This window comes from Petaurus breviceps, unplaced genomic scaffold, assembly GCF_028583685.1.
Source record: "Petaurus breviceps papuanus isolate PSGF00001 unplaced genomic scaffold, PetGlider_PUasm1.0 90903, whole genome shotgun sequence".
NCBI lineage: Eukaryota > Metazoa > Chordata > Mammalia > Diprotodontia > Petauridae > Petaurus > Petaurus breviceps.
This window is the reverse complement of record NW_027187376.1, coordinates 12384480-12408137: the sequence shown is the minus strand read 5'-3', so window position 1 is coordinate 12408137 and position 23658 is coordinate 12384480. Positions and strand designations below refer to the sequence as shown.

The window sequence follows — 23658 nt, the reverse complement described above, 5'->3', positions numbered from 1 at the left end:
CCACTAAATAGCTGTTTTTCCCTGGCCAAGTTATTTCACTTTTAAGTCTCAGTTCTTTCATCTGTAAAATAAGGATTAAATATCTGCAATATGTTTCATAGCTATTTATAACAAATTAAAACTTGGGTGATTAAGACATAACAATTTACTGTAAAGTAGAATCAGTGTTCATTATAGGTATGCAAAAATGTGTCAACAAAGCATCCAGTCATTTTTCTTCATTTTGGGGCAAGGAATGCTGCCATATTCAAATCAATTAAAAGCGTTTACTTATTCAGGGCAGCTGGGTGGCATAGTAAATAGAGATCAGGATTTAGAATCAGGAAGGTCTGAGTTTAAATCCTATTTCAGGTGTTGTGACCCTCAGCTTAACTTCTCTGTACCTCACTTTTCTCATCTAAAAAATGGCGATAATAATAGTACCTACCTCAGAGAGATATTGTGAGGATCAAGTGAGTTAACATAAGTAAAACACTTTGTAAACCATACCACAGAAATTCCAACTATCATTATTATTATTATTATTATTATGAAGCACCTCTCAGGAGCAAGGTTTGCTAGTTGCTGGAAAGATGTCTAAAAGATAGTTGCTGCTCTACCAAAACCCACAATCTTTTTGAAATCACCCCAATGAGAGCTACTCCAACTCTCCAAAAATGAGAGGATGGTTAATCTAACTGGAACTGACACAGTCATTCCCAAAATGACATATCTAAATCAATTCCTGTTCTTATTTTTGCACATGCAGATGGAGAGAAGTTCACAGACAGATATACACAAATGTATGTGGATGTGTGTGTGTGTGCATGTGTGTGTGTGTGTAGTTTACATATTGAAATTGAGGGGGGAATGATGGTGCTTTCTGAAATAAAGTGCAATTCACTTGAAGTTGCTGCTGAAAAAATTATAACATTTTGTAACTCAAGTAGTCTTTCTGGCTCTATTAAGTCATGTTGTTTTTAAAAAACTTTATTTACTTATTTTTAGTTCTCAACGTTCTCTTTCATAAGATTGAGTTCCAAATTTTCTCCCCATTTCTCCCTACTCAAGATGGCACATAAATTCATATAGGTTCAACATATATGTTCATATTAAACTTTTTTTTTTAACATTACTTGTGCTGTAGAGAAGAATTAGAAATAGGAGAAACCATGAGAGAGAGCGCGCAAATAATATGTTTCGATCTGCATTCAGACTCCAAGGTTCTTTCTCTGGATGTGGACAACATTTTCCATCATGAGTCTTTTGGAGTTGTTTTAGATCCTTGCATTGCATTGATAAAGTTAGTCATCACATAATGTGGCTGTTACTGTGTTCAATGTTCATCTGGTGCTGCTTAAGTAATGTTTTAATGACACAAGGAAGAGTGCTAAATTAGGCCAACAGGGCTAGCTTGTAGAAAGTGAACAAAAGGATAAAAGGCATTCACCACAGCATCTCAAACTTAAAAGCCTTCTCCCTTCAGGTCATATGTAAGACAAAAAGGGAAAAAAATATTCCTTACAAAGATCCTAAGAATTAAAAGTATCATAGGCAGGAAAGGGAAAGAACTAGGCTTAAATGACTAAATCTTAAGACCTAATTCATTTAAATAATAACCTACCACAATGAATTAATGAAATTACTAAATAGTACAAAGCACATACTACATGTTAGCAATTATATGGTGTGACTGGACACATAAATTGCTTTCTATATTTTATCATTTTCAACAGCAAAATACACAAACACAAAACAGCAATAAATAAATAAATAAATGGTTGTCACTAATTTGCTGATGATATGATAGTTTACTTGTAAAATCTCAGAGAATCAGGAAAGATACTAATAGAGATGATAAATAACTTGGTGCAGGCCACAAAATAAATCCTTAGAAACCAACAGTATTTCTATATAATAATAATAAAACACAAGAAGCAATAGAAGAAAGGGAAACTCATTCCAAGTAACTACAAAATACACAAAATAACTGGGGATCAACCTCCCAAAGCACACAAAAGACTTGTATAGATTCAATTACAAAGTGCTTAATGAAATAAAGAATAACTTAAACAGCTAGAGGAATGTTCAGTGCTCATGGGTAAGCCATGCCAATATAATAACAAAGACAATACTACCAAAATTAATCTATATTTTTAATGTTACACCAATGAAATCACCACGGTGATACTTTATAAAAAAAAAAAACAACAAAATTCATTTAGAAAAACAAAAGATCTAGTATATCAAGGGAAATGATGAAAGAATGCAGGGATGAAAGGGGAATAGTACTTCCAAACCTCAAACTAAATTATAAAACATCACTCAGTAAAGCCATCTAGTATTGGCTAAAAAAACAAACAAACAGGTATATCAACAGAACAGACAAGGGAGAATCAGAAATAATTGAACCCAATATCTCAGTGTTCAATAAAGTGGAAAACATAAATTACCCATGGAAAAGTTCTTTATTTGATATAAACTGCTGAGAAAACTGGAAAGTAGTCTTGTAGAAAATGAGTGGGAGTGAACAAATAGGAAAAAAATTTGTCTAAAATTTCTGATAAGGGTTTTGTAGTCATGACATATAAGCAATTAATAAAGATATATGTGTATGCATATACATATATATGACTAATAATAACCATTCCCATTATGTCAAAGGACATCAACAAATAGTTTTCAAAAGAATTGAAAAATATTCATGACATGAAAGGATTCATCACATTACTAATAAGAGAAATGCAAATCAAAACAATCCTGAAGGTTCATCTCATACCCTACAAATGGGCAAAAATATGGCAAAAGTCAGCATTAGAGGGATTGTGGAAGGACAGGCACATGAATTTATTGTTAGTGGAGCTGAAAACATAAAATTTTGCAAAGCAATTTGGAATTATGCAAGTAAAGTGACTAAAATGTATATACCCTTTGAATCAGATACCATTATGTAGCAGAAATCACACTGGCATACCTAGGATGGCTGTAAGCACAGGTTCTTAGATCTGCTTTACTAGGAAAGATAGCCATTTAAGGGGTCAACAATTTTTTTTTTCTTTTTGCCTTTTGGAGGGCAATTGGGGTTAAGTAACTTGCCCAAGGTTACACAGCTAGTGTTTTTGTGTGGGTGTTAAGTGTCTGAAGCCGGAACTGAACTCGAACCTCCTGACTCCGGGGCTGGCTTTTACTCACTGCACCACCTAGCTGCCCCAACAATCTTTTTAAAATTATATTCATTAGCTCAGGGGAAAAATCAGCACCCTGAACTTCAGAGAAAATCCAAGCAGAGAAATAAAAACCAAGAGACAAGGCTTCTGTTTGAGAAGTTAGTATAGATCAACAGGCAGATCCAACTATCAGACCAAGGCAATACATACATAGTTACCAGAGAGAGAAGCACCAACATCTGGATTTTTCAAAGCGGGGAGGGGGTTGCTCCTTAACCTACCCAGAGTCAAATCACAAGAACAGTCTTCCAATGAGTAAGCTGTAAAGCAAAATGCTAACCTTAGGAGTTCTCTCTCTCTCTCCCTCTCCCTCTTTCTGTCTCTTTCTCTCTCCTTCTCCCTTCCCCCCCCCCCAGGGCATCATTGCCCTCCTGACTCACTACCTAATTAGAAATTAGCTAAAGGTGTGAAAGACTTCCTACAAGCAAGCCTCCCCTAAGCAACCTTCCCTTAATGCGTTACATGTGAGCCCTATTAATGAGTGGGGAAGATCTTATATCCCATTAACATTACTTGTGCCGCAAGGAAGTGCTGTATACATAAAATATTTATAGTAGCACTTTTTGTGATAGCTAAGAATTGGTAACTAAGTAGATGCCCATCAAATGAGGAACGCTTAACAAAGTATGCTAAAGAAATAAAATGGAATAGTAGTGTGATGTCAAGAATGATGCATATGATGAATACAGAGAAGCATGAAAAGAAAGATCTATATGAAATGATTCAGAGTAAAGTAAGCAGAACCAAGAAAACAATATACACAGTAACTACAATAATGTAAATGGAAAGAACAAAATAACAAAAAATCAAAAGCAAATATAACAAAATATATTATAAAGATCAAGCAGGACTCCAATGAAGAGAAAAGAAGACAATCCCAACCCACCTCTTTGTGGAGGTGGGAGGTCCATTGGTGTTACATACTGCACACGTTTTTCAACTTTTTCAATGTAATGGTCAGTTGTGCCAATTTTCTTCCCCTCTCTAAAAATACCATATACTATATGGGGTGCCTCTCTGGGAGGGGAAGTGGGATGGGTATTTGGGAGAACCATGATGATGTAAGAAACAGAAGATATCAATAAAAAACTTATTTACAATCAAATAGGCCTTAAAAAATGAAATTATTTCTCCATGTCCCCCCCCCCCTTATGAGAGACAAAAAATTCCCCCTCACATACTAATTTTGTAAGTGAAATATATAAGTTTAATGTAGTCAAATCCAAAACTATAACCAATGTGGAGAGAATGAGGCTTTGCCACAGGGTCCTAACATTTAGAAAACTAGGCTTCCTCCCTGGGGGAACACGTTTCCTTCCCACAGCAACTGTTCCTCACTTTTCAGTCCTAGTTGGCCCAGGTGAGCTCCTTCTCTTGGGCTCTCCTTCACACCCCCAAACCCCTTTTCCTGTCATAGCCTCTAAGGTAATGAGGACCAGATTCTTTGGGAGTTACAGAATACTTCCTCTCCCTGTATAGATATCCTATGAGCAATTCCCTTCCTTCTTCTCCTATCCCAATTATTTTAGCTTCACATGAAAGAATCTCTAGTTATGGCTCTGTTTATGTTCATATCCAGTATCCTGCTTCTCATCTGTTAGAAATAGGGAAAAACATTTTTAAAAGATTGTTATTTACAAAGGACCATTTCTGATGTTTCAGGAAGACCTAGCTGTAAATAGTACTAAAATAAAATAGTGGGATAAAAGTATTTTTAGAACTATAGTGAATAACTAGAAAGGAGAAATGTTTGTGATTTTATGCCACCCGATTTTTATTATTAAAGAATGATCATATATTAAATGACTTGAAAATAGCCCTGCATAGTTGCACTAATTTTTCAAATGAATGAAATACATTAGATTTCTCTTTGCATTTTAGATTTCCCTTCCATATGTGTACTTCCACCAACAAAAGCTGATTTTCAAAAATTAACTGGAAACTCTCCTAAAGATTCTCCTGAAAATTCTCATCATCAAATGGAATCAAAGTAAAGATTATATATTAAATAGCATAAGTGAGAATCAACCAAAGGATTATAAATTAAGTAGAATATCTGAACATAAGTTTCACAGTGTGATACTCAACTCTACAACAAAACCTAAAATATAAAGTATCATTTCACTTTCCACCCCCCCTTATTCAGCAACCTTAACTCTGAAAACAGCAAGAAACCTGAAAGTAACTGCTGCCCCCACAACAGGACCTAGGTAGGCCAAATAGATATGACAACATCCATTAGTTAAAGCTCAAACATTTTACTCATGAAAGAGTCCACTGGGCCCTCACTCAAAGGTTCTTACTCATTTAACACATTATAACAAGCTAAGAAAATACTAATAATGTTGATGATGATGATGATGATGATGACAGCTAGCACTTATATAGTACCTACTTATGTGCCAGGCTCAAATATTTTCTCATTTGACTGCCACTACTATGTTGATGTATATATATATATATATATATATATATATATATATGTACATATATATATATGTATATATATGTGCTTTTATTACAGATGAGGAAACTGAGGCAAACAGAGGTTAAATGATTTGGCCAAGACCACATAGTTATTAAACGTCTATGGCTACATTTCAACTCAGGTTTTCCTGTGTTCAGGTGCAGCACTCCATCTACTGTCTACCTAGTCATTAAGCTCACAGCAGAAGAGAAGCAGAAAATTAGATGGGAATTAGAAGCGCACTAGAATTAGGAACATTGACAATAGTGAGAAATTACAGACAAGAGTAAAAGAAAAGAAAGATTTGTTTTTTTATAGGATTTTTTAAGAACTCAAAAAGCACATTAATCTGAATTCATATATCATAGCAGCTAACTGTGTTAAACATCTGAATAGCTTCCAAATCCATTACTCTATAACAACAGAGTATAACTTAGTATTCATCATGATAACCTCAAATCAATAGAAAGCTAAATTATGTGCAGTATATTGCTTCTTCCAATGAAGTCCTCCTCTGACACTTTATTCTGGTGTGGATTCCTGGGTTGTTCTGAGAATCTTTGGTTCCTGAAGGTTATGCCAGTGGCACACACACAGCCAGTGTATTGACTTGGCCTCATTATGAACTATATATTAGCTCTCTGAGAATCAGACCAAGTAGACAGAGGCTCATTACAAGGTGAGGGTAATAATTTTTTGGCCAAAGCAAGTAAGTCCAGGTGTTGCTACCATTACAGGTCGGGAATGGTAGGTTAGGAAGCACTGTCAGCATCGGACCAGAGTGCAGAGATTGCAAAAGCAGCATTTACTCATGGAGGTCTTAGGGCCTGATTGCCTAGTTGCCCAGCAAGCAGCAGGAAGACATGCAAAGCCATCAAAGCCTTTTGCTAGGACCAGCATGCCTGTACCTCTGATGATGTCTAAAAATTTTTTCTGCATTCTCTATGCTACCATGTTTTGGGGGGCAGGTAGGTGCTATTATTATCCCTATTGCCATTGACTTTACTTTCAAGACTGTCTACTGGCTGACAGTATGACAGTATGCTAGTTTGGCATTGTATTTACTGGACTGTTCATTGTGCCAGGGAGGTCTATCATTGCTCCTTTCTACCTAAGTGTCTTCTCACTCATCCTCTACATCTTTTCTATCCCTTACCTCTGCTGGTACTTCTACAATAACTGGTATCTTCTCTTCATCTTTCATTACTATCAGGATGTCTGCCCCAGTCCAAGAATGAAGTTAACATTGTATCTTTCAGAAGAAGTGTATTACCTCAAACCACATCAAGTGTACTATGTAACATCTATAACAGAAGTGTGCTAAAGATGAATCATTATCCTTGGTTGAATAACTACTTGGGTCACCATTGCTATCTTTGCTTCTCCACCTGATTCTCCAAGACTGCTGTGTCTTCCCTATTCCCTCTCTGGCAGAGGGAATATAATATATGAGTCACATGTTGTCATTTTCCTTATGTGAAAACCTGTTACCTCCCTACTCAGTCAGCACGCTCTTGTGGCTTCCTGTTGTTTCTAGTATAAAACAGAAATTCCTGTTTGTCCATTGAACCTGACCTGACCTACCTTTCCAAGCTCACCAGTAATTACTTCCCATCTTGTACACTGTGATTCATAGAAATTAGCCTTCTCTCTAAGAAGAATCCTCTTCTGTCTTGGGGCCTTTGCACCGCCTTTCACCCAAGCCTGAAACGTACTTGTTCCTCTTCCCCTCCACTTCATGGAATCTTTCTCTTTCTTCCAGGCACAGCTCAAACATGAGCTTCTCCATGAAGCCTTCTGCAGTTCTCTCTCCCTAATTACTTTGTGCTTATTTGTATCTATCTTCTTTATAAATGAACTAATGCATGTACTTGTTTCTCAGAGGGAAAAGTTACTCAAGAGTAGAGATCGTTTTATTCATTGTAAATGTATCCCCACCAATGATGGGACAACTCTAATTAGCTTGTTTTTATTTGTATTTATTCTGCAAACTCTTCTATATGTATTTGTTTCTGAGTTACAATATAAGCTCCTTGAGAACAGGGATCGTTTCATTCTTTGAATATGTATACCTACCACCTAGCATAACAACTGGTATATTGTTGGCATTTAATAAATACCTGTGCACCTCACTGCCAGCTTAATAAGCTCTTATTGATTAATATTGATTAGGGAAGTGAATCAGCTTGCAGATGCCAAACTGGCAGACCACCCCTAATCACTGCCCTGTGCTGATCATAAAGAAGCTGTGATCTGTATTGGTGGAGGGAGTACTCCTACTGATGAAATCACAGATCCTTGATGTATTGATAGATATTCTGTTTAAGAAGGTATGAACATGTGTAATTTTTTAAAGATTTCTGCTCCAGTTAGATATTTTTTTTAAATTTTGATTTTTTTAAATTTTTTTTTTGATTTTTTTAAATTCAAGTTCTCCAAGACAACTGAAATTCTGTATCTTTCAAACAAATTATCTGAAAAATTCATTTAAGTTTAAACAGCTCATTATTTTCTAACCATGTCTGATAAAAAAAATGTTATTATTCTAGTTGTACTTTCAGGACATAAACTATGAAAATTATTAGTTTTTATTTATATGAATAGGACACATAAGCTATCTCGGCAAAACTTTTAATTTAGGGGTTCTTAAATTGGAATCTGTGAACTTCTAAAAAAACTGATAACTATATTTAATTGGTTCCCTTTGTAATCCTATGTATTTTATTTTATGCATATAACCACTTTATTTTGAGGAGTTCATAAGTTTCATCAGACTGCCAAAGGTGTCCAGGACTCAAAAAAAGGTAAGAAACTATTTTTAAAGGAAAAATTATTTTACTGGCATGAATCTTCTCTTTCACTGATGGAGAACAATGCTTTCACAGGATGATAACTTTAGAACTGGAAAGGAACTCAGAGTTCATCTGAGGCACAGAAAGGTGAAGAGGTCTGCTTGGAGTCACAGATCCATTTGAACCTGGGTCTTCCTGATTCGGAGTCCAACACTCTTGTTTAGTGCATAGGCTTTGTGAATTTCTGTGGCCAATGGCCAAAAGGATTGATTGCTTCTACAAGGCTGATCCCAGAATGAAAACCATACAGGAACACAAGACTATGTTTACATTTTTAGTTTAAATGTATAGAAAAGTATATAACTCAGGAAAAAAAATAAAAATTTTAAGATCCTTGAATTTAACTTCTTCCTGCACAGAATGTACAAACAAGCTTGGCTGCCTATAATCAAGGTCAGACTACTGTTAAACTAATTAGGATTGAGAGGAAAAAGGCCTTAACAAATTAGTACAATGCTCCTGGCCTGAACATCATCCTTGAGAAGTGTTCCCATAAAAAGATCAATTTGACTATTTTCCCAATTTGTCTGAGACCTACACTCCCCAAGTTCCTTCTCATACATTCACAGGTTTTAAAGAACAGCCTCAAAGCAAAACCAAGCAACTTGGAGCATGGTGAATTAATTCACTGGCTAACCTATAGTCTTTTGGGTCTGGTTATTTGCTCAGACCCAGAAGCCTTTTCTCCTCTACCCCAAATACCTTCAAAACTCCATGTTTCCTCCAGTCTGTCTTGGTTTGCAACCAGATACAGAAGAGTCCACACAAACGTATCTCTTTGATACTGTCTTTTTGTCTCACCACCCCTACTCCCTTCCCCTGACTCTTAAATAGATTTTCTCCCTTGGGAAACAATCCTCTATCTAAACATACATTAACCAAAAGTTTATTATAATATTCAAACACCATAATATTTTGCTGCATATAAAATAAGTATTATGGTCCCTTAAAGCCCTTGAATGGGGATCTATTTTGCCACCAGTTACTCCATTAGCAAAACAGAGATAATAATACCTACAACAAACTCCCATTAAATTCAGTAATGTAATTTGCTTCACATAACATGAGAAATTAATGAGTACATGAAGAATAGGTAATGCAACACAGGATTTGTGACTAAGAAAACTATTTGGGGGCCAGGGAAAGCCAATGGAGACAGGCAGATCAAATATGAACAATTTTCTTCTACTTCTACATCATATGATATTTCACTGACTTAGAGAGGAAGCAAGGAAATGCTCTTGGGAGAATATGTCCCTTAGGAAAATGGTTTTAAAGTCACCCCAATTATCTATTTTGTAAGCCAGAAGCTCAATCTAATTTGAAGTGTGGACCCTGGAAAATAGATAAAAGCCTTGCTTTAAAAATAGCTAGGAATAAACACTGTAGGAGGCCAAAAGAGGAAACCCTCAGGAAGATAAGATATTTCTTTCTGTTTCTGCCAAGCTATTAATTCAATATTCGAAATGGATACATAGGTAGTCACGTACTTTCTATTAAGGAAAGCATGGCTGTAAACAGATCTCATACAAAGATGTTTGATCTGGGAACCTGTGTCTAACCAAATTGATCTTCACAGTTAATAGCATTAAGTTAAAATTCTTGTAGGAGAGTAATGAAAGGAATAAATGGGATATAGATATACCTAATGCCAATGAGATGATCCAAATGAAATCAACTAGCTTCATACCTGCCCTTTAAGATCTTACTTGCTTAAAAAAACAGTCTTAACGGCTGTCTTAAACAGTTTAGGAATATTTTGACAAAGGTAATTTTCTTCATGTACCGTACCTTGCCCAAGGTTCATTTAATCCTTCTAATTTTTTTATCTGCCAATTACCCTTTTTTTTAGGAGTACAAAAATTTATTCCATTTGTTACCTTCAAGAATATGACATTTACATAAAAACTTTTCACTATGAACAACTTACTTCTTAAGTCGTTTGTATAAGACAATTGATGGGTCTACCACACTTTTTAAGAGACCCTGGGAGAACCAAGGGTCTCTTTGTGCCCATTAGTTCTGAGTCAATTTTCACTTGAATCTAGCCTTGGAATGGACTGGAGGGCACACTCATGGGTGGTAATGCAGGGAGGTGAGTATCAGGAATGAAATAAAGTGAGCACAGTGCCTTGTGTTTGAGGTGAAACAGTGGAAGCTAGGAGGCAGTCAGCTAGGTGTTGCCGTGGTTAGATAGCTGGAAGAACCAAGACATTTGTTATCTGGGTAACACTAGGCAAGTCTCTTCACTTCTGTTTGCTTCAGTTTCCTCAATTCTAAAATGTGAATAATAACAGTAGTGACCTTGCACTACAGAGTTATTATGAGAATCAAAAGAGTAAGGGCTTAACACAGTGCCTGGCACATAGTAGGTGCTATATAAATGCTGATTCCCTCCCCCTCCCTGGTATTCTATGGCTTCATAGGGAAGGATTTCAGTGCCAGAAGGGAGGGGAACAGCTGGCTAAGTACAGATGAAGGTTAAGACTGTGAGTAGAAGAGCAAAGTAATTTCCCATCTTTCCTATCCCTTTATAAGGCACAAACAAGTATAAGAACTAACTACCTCTCTCCCTAACCTCTACACTTATGGTGTCAGTGACTTAAAAAAACCACAAATTAACACTACATATGTTTAATTTATTTTGTTAAACATTTCCTAATAGGTTCAGGCAACACTCAGGAGTTTTTGGTCTGCAGGCAGAAATTTTGATACCTCTGCCCTACACTGCCCAGGTATGGGTTAGATTACATGGGCTATCTCTGAGTTCCCTTCCCACTCTGAGATGCTCTGATATTCTAGAACCAGTGAGTAAAACAGAAACTGAAAGAATCCACCAATCAACTCCTGAAAGAGATGTGAAAATGAAAAGAGCTCCAAGGTCAAGGAAAAAATATTTCAAGCAGTAAAAAAGAAATAATTCAAATATTGTGAAGCTACAGTCTAGATCACACGAGATTTAGTATAGCTTCCACACTAAAAGATTGGAGAGTTTTGGAATACAATATTCCAGAAGGCAAAGGAGCTAGGATTACAATTAAGAATAACCTGTCCAGCAAAGCTTAGTATAATCTCCTAGGAGAAAAAATTGATATTTGATGAAATGGTGGACTTTCAAACATTTCTGAGAAAAAGACCAGAGCTGAACAGAAAATATGACTTTCAAATACCACACCTCAAGAGAAGCATAAAAAGGTAAATATGAAAGGGAAATCATAAAGAAGTAAATAAGGTTAAAATGTTTATATTCCTTTCTGGTAAGATGATACTTCTAACACCTAAGAATTTTTATCATTATTAGGGCAATTAGAAGAAGTATACATAGACAGAGTGCACAGGTATGAGATGACTATGATGGGATGATTAAAAAAAAATAAAATTAAGGTGTGTGAAAGAGGGATACACTGTAAGAGTGAAAGGAGAGAAAGAATTGGGAGAAATTATTTCACATAAAAAATGCATGAAAGGAAGAGCTTATACAACAGAGGGGAAAATGAGGCGGGCATGGTAGGCAACACTTGAACCTTATTCCTACTGGAATTGGCTCAAGGAAGGAATAATATACACAGTTGGCTACATAAATCTATCTTAATCTACAGAAAAGTAGGTGGGGAAGGAGATAAAAGAAGACAGGGAAACTGATAAAAAGGGAGGACATTTTAAGGAAGGTTGTGGTCAAAAGCAAAACAGACTTTTGAGGGTAAAGACAGAGAAGGATAAACAGTGAAAAAATAAGATGGAGGGAAATACACTGTTAATCATCATAACTGTGAATGCTAATGGGACAAACTTGCTCATGAAAAGGAAGAGGAAAGAAGAATGAATTAAAAATCAGAATCCAATAATATAATGTTTATAAGAAACACACTTGAAATAGAAAGACACACACAGACAAAATAAAGGCTGTGAATGTGTGGGTCAAAGAACAAATCACAGAAACAATAATTTTATTAAAGAGATTATGGGATGTAGCCACAGCAGTACCAAAAGAAAAATTTATAACTCTAAATGCTTACATCAATAAAGAGAGAAAAAGCAGATCAATGGATTGGGCATGCAACTAAAAAATTTAGAAAAAGAAAAAATTAAAAATCCCTAATTAAACACCAAAATGGAAATTCTGAAAATCAAAGGTGAGATTAATAAAATTAAAAGAAAATCATTGAACAGATAAAATTAGAAGCTGATTTTAGGGGGGGGGAATCCAATAAAATCAACCATTGGTTAATTTAATTTTTTAAAAAAGAAAATCAAATTACCAGTATCAAAAAGGAAAAGGGTAAATTCACCACCAATGAGGATGAAATTGAAGCAATTATTAGGAGCTATTTAGCCCAATTATATGCCAATAAATCTGACAACCTAAGTGAAATGGATGGATATTTAAAAATATAAGTTTCCTAGATTAACAGAAGAGGAAATAGAATACTTAAATAATCCTATCTTAGAAAAAGAAATTGAACAAACAATAAACCCTGAGAAAAAAAATCTCAAGTGAATTTTAACAAACATTTTAAGAACAATTAATTCCAATACTATATAAACTATCTGGAAAAATAGGCAAAGAAGGAACACTGCCAAATTCCTTTTATAAAACAAATTGCTGATATCTAAACAAGGAAGAGCAAAAACAGAAATTTCCTTAAGACATATTGATGCAAAAATTGTTAAGTAAAGTACTCACAAAGAGATTACAGCTATACATCACGAAGATCATACACCATGACCAAGTGAGCTTTATATGAAGAAAGCAAGGCTGATTCAATATTAGGAAAATTATAAGCATAATTGACCACATCAATAACAAAAACAAAAATCATACAATTATCTAAAAAGATCCACAAAAAGCTTTTGACAAAATACAATATTTATTCCTATAGCTTTCCTTAAAATGAAAAGCAGCACCTAGCTAAAACCATCAACAAGCATTATCTATAATGGTGATAAGCTAGAAGCCGTTCCAATAAGATCAGGAATTAAGCAAGGATGCCCCATTATCACCACTATCATTCAGTATTGTTTTATAAATGCTAGCTACCTGAATAAGATAGGAAAAGGAAATTGAAGAATCAGAATAGACAATGAAGAAACAAAACTCTCACTCTTTGCAGATGACATGATGGTATACTTGGAGAATACTAGAAAATCAACTAAAAAACTAGTTGAAATAATGAAAATTTCAGCAAAGTTATAGTATAGAAAATAAAACCACCTAAATCATCAGCATTTCTATATATTATTTAAAAAATCCAGCAAGAAGCGATAGAAAGAAAAAAATTCATTTAAAATTACTGCAGGGGTGGCTAGGTGGCACAGTGACTAGAACACCAGCCCTGGAGTCAGGAGGACCTGAGTTCAAATCCAGACTCAGATACTTACCACTTAAAAAAACCACAACCTAGCCGTGTGACCTTGGACAAGTCACTTAACCCCAATTGCCCTACCTTCCCCCCTCCAAAAAGCAAATAAAATAAAATAAAATTACTGCAGACAAAATAAAATACTTGGGATTTCTACCTGTCAAGATAAACCTAGAAACTATATGAACACAATTATAAAACACTTTTCACACAAATAAAATCTAAAGATCTAAACAATTCGAGAAATATTAATTCCTCATGGGTAGGTTGAACCAATATCATAAAAATGATAATTCTACCTAAATTAATTAATTTATTCAGCACCATACAAATCAAACTACCAAAAGAATTATTTTATAGAACTAGAAAAAATAACAAAATTCATACAAAAGGACAAGAATTTCAAGGGGATCAATGAAAAAAAAAATGTGAAGGTGGCTTAGCAGTACCAGATCTCAAACTGTATTACAAAGTGATAATCATCAACACCATCTGGTACTAGCTAAGAAACAAGACTGGTGGATCAGTGACATAGATTAGCTATACCATAAACAGACATAAAGGGCCTTAGTAATTTAGTGTTTGACAAACCCAAAGATCCAAGCTTTTGGGACAAGAATTCACTCTTTGACAATTGCTGAGAAAATTAGAAAGCAGTTTGGTAGATACTAGGTATCATCCAACTTCTCACACTATATACTATATGTAACATCAAAATAGGTACATGATTTAGATATAAAGGGTGATATTATAAGCAAATTAGGGGAGCATGGAATATTTTACCTGTCAGATTTATGGATAAGGGAAGAACTTATGACCAAAAAAGAGATAACGCATTACAGGATATAAAACAGATCATTTTAATTACATTAAATTAAAAAATTTTGCACAAACAAAACCAGTGCAGCTAAGATTAGAAGGAATGCAGGAAACAGGGAAATATTTTTTTTACAAGTTTCTCTCATAAAGGTCTCATTTCTCAATATATGGAGAGCTGAGTCAAGTTTATAAAAATATGAGTCATTCCCCAGATGATAGTCAAAGGATATGAACAGTTTTTAGAAAAAGAAATCAAAGCTATAGACATATGAAAAAATGCTCTAAATCATTAATGTTCAGAAAAATTAAAATTAAAACAACTTTGAGGTACCACCTCACATTTATCATATTGGCTAATAGAAAAGGAAAATAAAAAATGTTGGCAAGAATGTGGAAAAATTGGGACACTAATGCACAGCTGGAATTGTGTCCTGATTCAACCATTCTAGAGCACAATTTGAAACCCTGCCCAAAGCGCAATAAAACTGTACACATCTTTTGACCCAGCAATATTACTACTAGTTTTATACTCCAAAGAGATAAAAGGAAAATGACCTGTACACAGAAAAAATTTATAGCAGCTCTTTTTGTAGTGGCAAAGAAATAGAAATTCAGGGAGGTTCATTGATTGGGGAATGGCTAAACAAGTTTTGGTATATGATTGCGACAGAATACTATTGTGCTATATAAGAAATGACAAAACAGGATACTTTCAGAAAAACTTATATGAACTGATATAAAGTGAGTAGAACCAGGAGAACATTGTACACAGTAATAACAATACTATATGATGATCAACTATGAATGAATGAATGAACTTAGCAATATAATGGTCCAAAATAGTTCTGAAGGACTAATGATGAAAAATGCTATCCACTTCCAAAGAAAGAATTGGTATATGAAATAGATAAACACAAACTGGAGTCTGAATGCAAATTGAAGCATACTTTTAAAATTTTATTATTTTCTGGTTTTTGATTTCTTTTGCAACATGGTTAATATGGAAATGTTTTGCATGACTGCACATGTATAATCTATATCAAATTGCTTGCCTTTTCAAAGAAGGGAGAAAGGAGGGAGGTTGGGACAGAATTTGGAATTTAAATTTTTTTTTAAAAGGATGTTAAAAATTTTTGTTTATATGTAATTAAGAAAAAAATTAATTAAACTAAGTGAGAAAAAATTACTGTGACTCACTATTTTCAGTTAATACATCAATGAAAGAATATTAGTGATAAGATAGGTTTTCCCTATCTTTTATTTTTTCAATTAACAAGCATTTATTTTCTCTGCCTCCCATCTTCCCTCTCCCTAAACTGAAAAACAAACAAAAAAAAAAACAATAACAAAGCCCTTGTATCAAATATGCATAGTCAAACAAAATTAATTTCCACCTCAGTCATATGTCCAAAAATATGACTCATTCTGCGTTGATCTGATCACCTCTAAAGAGATAAACAGCATGAATCATAGCTAGTCCTCTGGAATCGTGACTGAACAAAGTTCTTTAGACTTTCAAAATTTATTATGTTGTTCTGGAATAAACTGTTTCCTTTGTTCTATTAACTTTACTCTCTATCATTTCTTATAATCTTTATCAAGTTTATCTGAAATTGTCCATTTCAAATGTCTTACAGGATATAGTATCACATCACATTTATGTACCATTGTTTTTTTTTTTAAAGCAATTGGGGTTAAGTAACTTGCTCAAGGTTACACGGCCAGGTGTTTCTGGGTGGGTGCTAAGTGTCTTAGCCTGGATTCGGTCCCCAGGTCATCCCAACTCTGGGGCCAGTGCTCTTACTCGCTGTGCTCCCTGGCTGTCCCTATTGCTCAGTCACTCTTTAACTGATGGGCACCTGTGTAGTTTACAGTTCCTGCTGCTACAAAAAGAGCAGCCATACATAATTTTCTATATGTGGGTCTTTTTCCTCTTTCTTTAATCTTTCTTTATTCTTTGGAATATAGGCTTAGATGTGGTACCACTAAGTCAAAGGGTATGAAGAGTTTGGTAACATTTTGGGGCATAGTTCCAAATTGCTTTCCAGAATGTTTGGACCAACTCACAGCTTCATCAATAAAACACTAATGTGACTGTTTTCCCACAGTCCTTCAAACATGTAATTTTCTTTTTTTGTCAGCTTTGCCAATCTGATGGATATGAGTTGGAAATGCAGAACTGATTTACTTTGCATTTCTCTGTTAGTACTTTTGAGCATTTTTCATTTGGTTGTTGACAGCTTTGAAACTGTCTTTATATGCTTTGATCATTTATTGATAGAGGAATTGCTCTTATTCTTAGAAATTTGAATCTGTTCCTTGTATTTCTTAGAAATGAGACCTTTATTAGAGAAATTTACTACAAAGATTTTCCCCAGCTAACTGCTTTCCTCTTAATTTTAACTGAAATGGTTTTGGTTACACAAAATTTTAAAAATTTCATGTAATAAAAATTGTCTTTTATATTCTGAAATCCTCTCCATCCCTTTTTTGGTTATGAACTCTAACCTGCCCTATAGATATGAAAGGTAATTTCTTCCTTGCTCCTTTATTTATGATGTAACGTTTTATGTCTAAGTGATATAACTCCTCCTTTGAAGGATTTAGATGTTATATCATTTGGTGCATCTAAGTTAAGGAGTGATATCTATATTTTTAATATATTTATTTATATAATTTTAATATATTTTATATCTACTTTTATCTACTATATATTTTATATCTACTTTATCTACCATAATTTATATATATTTTTATATCTACTTTTCTATAGTGCCTTTAAGGATAATCTAGTTTCCCTGTTTATATCTTTCAATCAAGTCTATTTTTGCTTTTGCCTTTTATGAGTACATGACTGCTATCCCTACTTTTTTTTTTTTAAAGATCAACTGAAGCATAATACATTTTGTTTCAGTCTCTTATTTTAACTGTGAATCTTCATATATCAACTTTGTTTCTTGAAAAACAACATATTGTTGGATTCTGCTTTCTAATTTGTTCTGCTATCCTGGTCTTATGGATGAGTACATCTTACTCATTTTCACAGTTATAAAAATCAATTTTATATTCCTCCCAACACTCTATTCACATATATTTTCTCCTCTTTTTGCTCTTCTCTCTCCTCTTCACAGAGAAAAGCATGATGAGTTAGGAGTATACAGAGCACTAGTGATTTATGTTCTACCTCCACTCTCCTCCTCTTTTCCCAGACACCAATTACCAGTTCTTACCCTTTCTTTATTTTCATCTAAACTCCTTTATGATCCACCTTCAAAGGTTAGAATTTATTTTGCTTGTGAGTAATCCTTCCCTGAGTCTCCCCTTCTCTTACTTCTGCTTTTTCCCTCTCCTGGTTTCCTTCTGTTTTCCTGTTAATAAATGTATTTCTACAATAAAATCTTTCTGCTCACCTATGTGTATTTTGCTGTCCTTTGACCAGTTCAGATGAAAGTGAAGTCCAAATGATACCCAAACATCCAACTTCTTCCTTAGTTATACAATCTTCTACGTATAAACCCAAATCACGTGAGATAAATTCCCTTCTCTTCCTCCCTTTTCCCCCTCCTTTTTACTTTATTCCTTTAAGATCATTAAACATAAGAAAATCACTTCAAGGTCTTTTGTCTCATTTAACTCCCTCTATAATCCTTTATAACATTAAGGTCCTGAGGGGACATGTTTTTTTCTTGCCCTATTAGAATATTAAACCCTCCACTCCTTCAATGCCTTTTCCAAATGCTTACATATACTATATTTACCTTCTTATATTTCCCTTAATTCCTGGGTTTGCATTTCAAAGTTTCTATTCAGGTCTCTTTTTTCACCAGGCATATCTGCAAGTCCCTTATTTCATTAAAGATACATTCTCCTCCCAAAGGATTATATTCTGTTTTAATGAGTAAGTTGTCCTTAGTTGTATGCCTATATCTTTGGCCTCATAGAACATTTTAATCCAAGCTTTCCTTTTCTTTAAAGTACTAGAAGTCAAATTTTGTGTAATCCTGATTAGTGGCTCCTTGATACTTGAATTCTTTCTTTCTCTACACTTAACAGTACTTTTGCTTTGAATAGAAGCTTTGAATTTTTCACTACAAGTATTCATTTGGAGGTTTATTTTAGTCAGTGATTAGTAAATTTTTTTTACTTTGCCCATTGGTTCTACTAGGTCTGGTCAGTTTTCATTTATTACTTCTTGAAACATAGTATCTAGGATCTTTTTGTTTGTGACTTTTATGTTGTCCAATGATTATTAAAAATTTTTTTGATCTATTTTTCGGATCAGATTTAAAAAAAAAAAGTGAGGTACTTGCCCCAGAGTCAGGAGGACCCTGGATCAGTTCCAGCCTCAGATACTTAACACCCACACAAAATAACTGGCAAGTTACTTAACCCCAATTGCTTTTTAAAAAAAAAAGTGAGGTACTTCATATTTTTTCCTACTTTTTGAAGCCTTTTGACAGCTTTAATATTGCTTTTTCTCTCACGGAGTCACTAGCTTCTGCTGGGTTCAAGCTCATTTTCAGGGAATTTGTTACTTAGTAAAGTTTTGTTCCTTTTGTACTAAGCTGTTAAACCTTCTTCCAATCATTCTCTTAGTGTTTCATTTCTTTTCCAGTTCTTTCCTCAAGAAAGCTAATTTCATCGATAACATAATGTCTAAAAACTTCTGCTTCATTTCTTTAGGGATTCCAGGTGGCCACGTGACCACGCTGTGTGGTTTTTGTTGTTGCTGCTCTAGATATTGCTTGTAGATGTTGGGGAATCACTCTCTTCTGGGTTTCCAAATGGGGCATTCCTGGCTCCACAAGTTTTTTAGGATGATTGTCTTTTTGTTGTTTATTTACTCATTTTTCTAGTTTTATTTCCCAAATGGAAACTTTGGGTTAGGGCAGGCTCTGAGTGCTTCTGGAGAAAATTTCAGGATCTTGTTTGGTCCCAATCTGTATTCTCTAGGTCCTGTTGCTGCTTTCTCTCAATATTGAGTGTAGTGTTCTTCAAGGATCTTAGGGGTGGCTCAGTCCAGGGACCTGCAAACTTTTAGCACACCCTAAGTGATCTGATCTGAGGCAGTCTGATCTCTGCCTCCCTGATCTACGCTTTGGAAGCCACTGGTTTTTTGGTTTCAGTTTTTGCCTTTCTTCGTGTCCCCAGAACTCAACACAACATTTGGTGCTTAATAAATGTTTGTTGACAGTCTCAGTGACTGAATCCACAACCCCAATCCCAAATCAAAAGCATGCAGCTGTTGTTTCTTCTTCTTTTTCTCCTCCTCCTCCTCCTGACAGCTCCCTTAGTCCATGCCAGGTCTTACCAAGTTGGGGGATGGGGGTCTGAGGATAAAGCTGATGGCTGGCTCCTGTTCACAATCTTTGCAGTAGGCAACCTCTGACCCCATCCATTCCAGATCCATAATCTTGACCCTTGTCCTAGTATATAGTCCCACTTCAGTCCCTTGCTGGAATAGTCTGTATGGCATCACTGGTCAGACTCCCTCTCTAGTGTTCACAGGTCTCTGCCTGTTCCCACAAGCCTCTGGTTATCTCCTTATGCTGACATGGGCTGGAAAAATGACTCACTGTGGTTTCTCCTTGGATTTCTGGACCACTACTTGGTGTGGTGTTCTTCCTTGATCTTTGTTGGAGTATTTGTGGGAGCAGGCTGGGCTATACTATTTCTTCTCATGGTTCCATCCTTGCTGGTCTCCTCTAAATAATGAGACAGGTTTTTGTCGAGGGCAGCCTTTGTAAAAGCACTGTAAAATACCTCAAATTCAATCTACCCCCCAAATTGAGGCTCTTTTCAATTTTGGATGCAGTCTGTTATCAATACATAGTCTTGCTATAAGATACCATGATCAATGGACTCATTCAGGAAGTAGTTAGTCTAGGTAGGTGTCATATGTGAGCAAAAATGATCTTTCTAGTTGATAAAGAGGTAAAATCTAAGCATAATTATTTACTATGAAGTCTTAGATTCCCAACTTTAGTACTTTACCTTTATATCTTTATGCAAATGGATCACTAAATTCAACTGCTTTACTCAAGCCTTTAGAGTAACTGATTGCTGTTGCTGCTGACAACCAAAGGAAGGGAGTGGGAGAAAAGTTAACCTGTATTTTCTCTTCAAAGCTGGTGGTGAGGGGGATAATTGATAGAGAAAAATATGCAACCAGAATAAGGTAACAATTAGTAGGTTTTTAGAAACCTTTTAGAAAATTTTGCTTGGAGGGGTTCATTCTTTAAATTTGTGCTACAGATTGATTTAAAGTACACACACAAATATATACACATGTCACTATAGCACCTAAAGAAGTTTTTTTTCCCCCTTGATAATTAGGTAAAGGGAATATGGAAGATAGCATTAAAAAATAACTTTTGGTTTTAGTTTAGCATAATGGCACACAGGTGTTTAATAAATGCTTGTTGACTTGAGGAAATGATACTATATTTGATTTACAGCTTTCTGGAACCAGATACCTCCTGAATTTCAAAATTTTAGTAATACTTAAATCACATGAAATACTATTCAATATACTGCTCTGAATTTCATGAGTTTTTCTGAGAACCATAGAAAATGTAATGCCATATATGCATTTTAAAATCTTACTAGTTTAAAAACTATATGACTTTTTCAAGTATTGATAACGAGCATTTTACCTGCATATAAGTTTGAGTTATTATTATAGAACTGGAAAGACTTATTCATCTGCAATCATTGGATAGGAACTATTCTTCATAAGCAAATTTTCTATATATCTGAAACTCTCTTGAGTATAAGAAAATTTAAATTTTAAATTAAATTAAAATTAAAATTTAAAAATTTTAGCATTTGGAATGGAAATCTTTCTAAAATACATGACATAATAGCTTGCCTTCTTAAACTGTAAGTTGAACATCATTTCAACTTTTCTTGATGCCTGCATGTTACAGAACTATAATAGGGATGCCCTGTGAGGCTATTGTGAGGCTCCTCCTTGTAGAACTTTTATCTCCTTCCTCTTTCAGTCAACGCTCTGAGGTTCTATCCCGACATCTTAGATGTTTCTCTCCTGTTTTATACACATTTGTATAGCAAAGTTCTAAGATTCTTGAGGACAGAGTCTGTATTTTTCACCCTTCTATCCCCAAAGCCTCTAGGTCAGCTCCTTAATGTGCCCTTGAAAAAAATTATTGAGTTGAGTAAGGGCTCCAGACTACATGCCTCCTATGCCCCTACTTTATGTATTTTGCCAATCCTGTACAGCTGTTGTTGTTGAATCATGCCTGACTAACTGTGACCCTGTGGAGCACACTGTCCATGAAATTTTCTTAGAAAAGATATTGGAGTGGTTTACCATTTCCTTTTCCAGTGGATTAGGGCAAACAAAGGGTAAGGGACTTGCCCAGGGCTACATATCTAGTAAGTGTCTGAAGCCAGATTTTACCTCAGGCCCAGCACTCTATCCACTGACCCCTCTCTCTGCCCTCAAACTTGTATACTGGATGTCTGTTTTACAAAAGTCTGAGCTTTAAGGAACAGTAGAATAACGACCATATTAAAAATGAGCCAGAATTAACTGGTTCACATTAACCAGGACCTCTTTTGTCACAAAATACAAAAACACAGTTTGAAATTTCTAGGAGCACTATCTGACTCCTGGATAGTGTGCTTTGACATCTGAATGTGGACTTCCATCTCTTTCCCCAGACTAACCCTATAGGAGAAGCTGCCAAGGAAGCAAGGAAAGCTCAAACCTGTGAAACTGGGAGATGGAAAAATATGGCTAGACCTCCAGTGGAAATCTTATAGGCTAAATGGAAGAGGGAAAGATCGAGAGAAAATACTTTGTTTTGAAGCCTCTTATCAGTTATAGGTATTGATTCTGATACTTAAACAAAAGATATAATGTCTTTCCTCAACTTCCAACTATTGATTATTTTCTTGTTCTCACTCATTCTTGCAAAATGTCCACTGATGGGTGATTGTGGTCAAGGCTTATAAGAATTTAAATGATTCAACCAGCTGGATTTCAAAAAAAGTCCCTTTTAAGATATAAAAATACCTTGGATTTATACAGAGACTTTCTTTCAAAGATCACTGGAATGTTCACACATATGCTATCACCTCATTTTTACTCTTTTTAGTTCTATGATGTTGGGGATGCTAACATCTAATAATAATAAAAAGAACTATCTCTACCAGCATTCTCTTTTGACATTTGCAATTAATTGCAAGACCATGAATGAAAATAAATTGCAGATATAATTTTACGTGAGCAAATTAAATACATAAAACAACAATTATGTCAGAAGTCTGGCAATAGAAAGTTAAACTGGGAATGGATTAGAAAAGATGCTATAGATTTTGAATGAATATTGAATTGGGCTTATTGTTATATTATTATTATTATCCATTTTGTAATTTACAGATATCCAATTTGCTATAAGAAAATTTTTATTTTAGCAACTACCTTATATTTTGAAATATCCCAGTTGTGAACTATCCGTGCTGGGATAAGAAAATGGTCATCCACATGACAGCTACTGCAGTAATACCATCCACTATAACTGCACACCTTGGCTTTTCCATTGGACAGACCTATGGATCGCTGACAGCCTGTTGGAGGAAGAAAAAAAAAAAAGAAGGAAACGTATGTTTATCATTAGATCTACCATCATTAGAATATCTCAGAAACTGGTACAGCATAGTGTAGTAAGATCTCAATTCTATGTCACTTTAAACAAGTCACTTAACTTTTCAGGGTCCTAGTTTCTACATCTGTAAAATGATATCAGATAATTTCATAAGCATTAGAGCTAGTTGGACATTTTTGAATGTCCAAGAAAAGTGAGAGATGACGAAATGAATGAAGAATTTTGATTTGAGGGGCCCTTTTATTTGATCAATTTAGCACGGAGGGCCTCATTTTGTTGCTGTCTAGCAACAAGAAAAATACCAAAAATGAACCACAATTC

At 34.9% G+C, this 23658-nt stretch overlaps 1 protein-coding gene across 1 annotated transcript in view; it reads right to left on the bottom strand.

Annotated features, from left to right (window-relative positions):
- Window positions 1-23658, bottom strand: part of PLEKHM3 (pleckstrin homology domain containing M3) — a 235730-nt gene that overhangs the window by 124111 nt on the left and 87961 nt on the right. The window contains exon 4 of the mRNA XM_069075264.1: window positions 23154-23299. Coding sequence (XP_068931365.1) covers window positions 23154-23299 — 146 coding nt within the window. The remainder of the gene's footprint in view (window positions 1-23153; window positions 23300-23658) is intronic.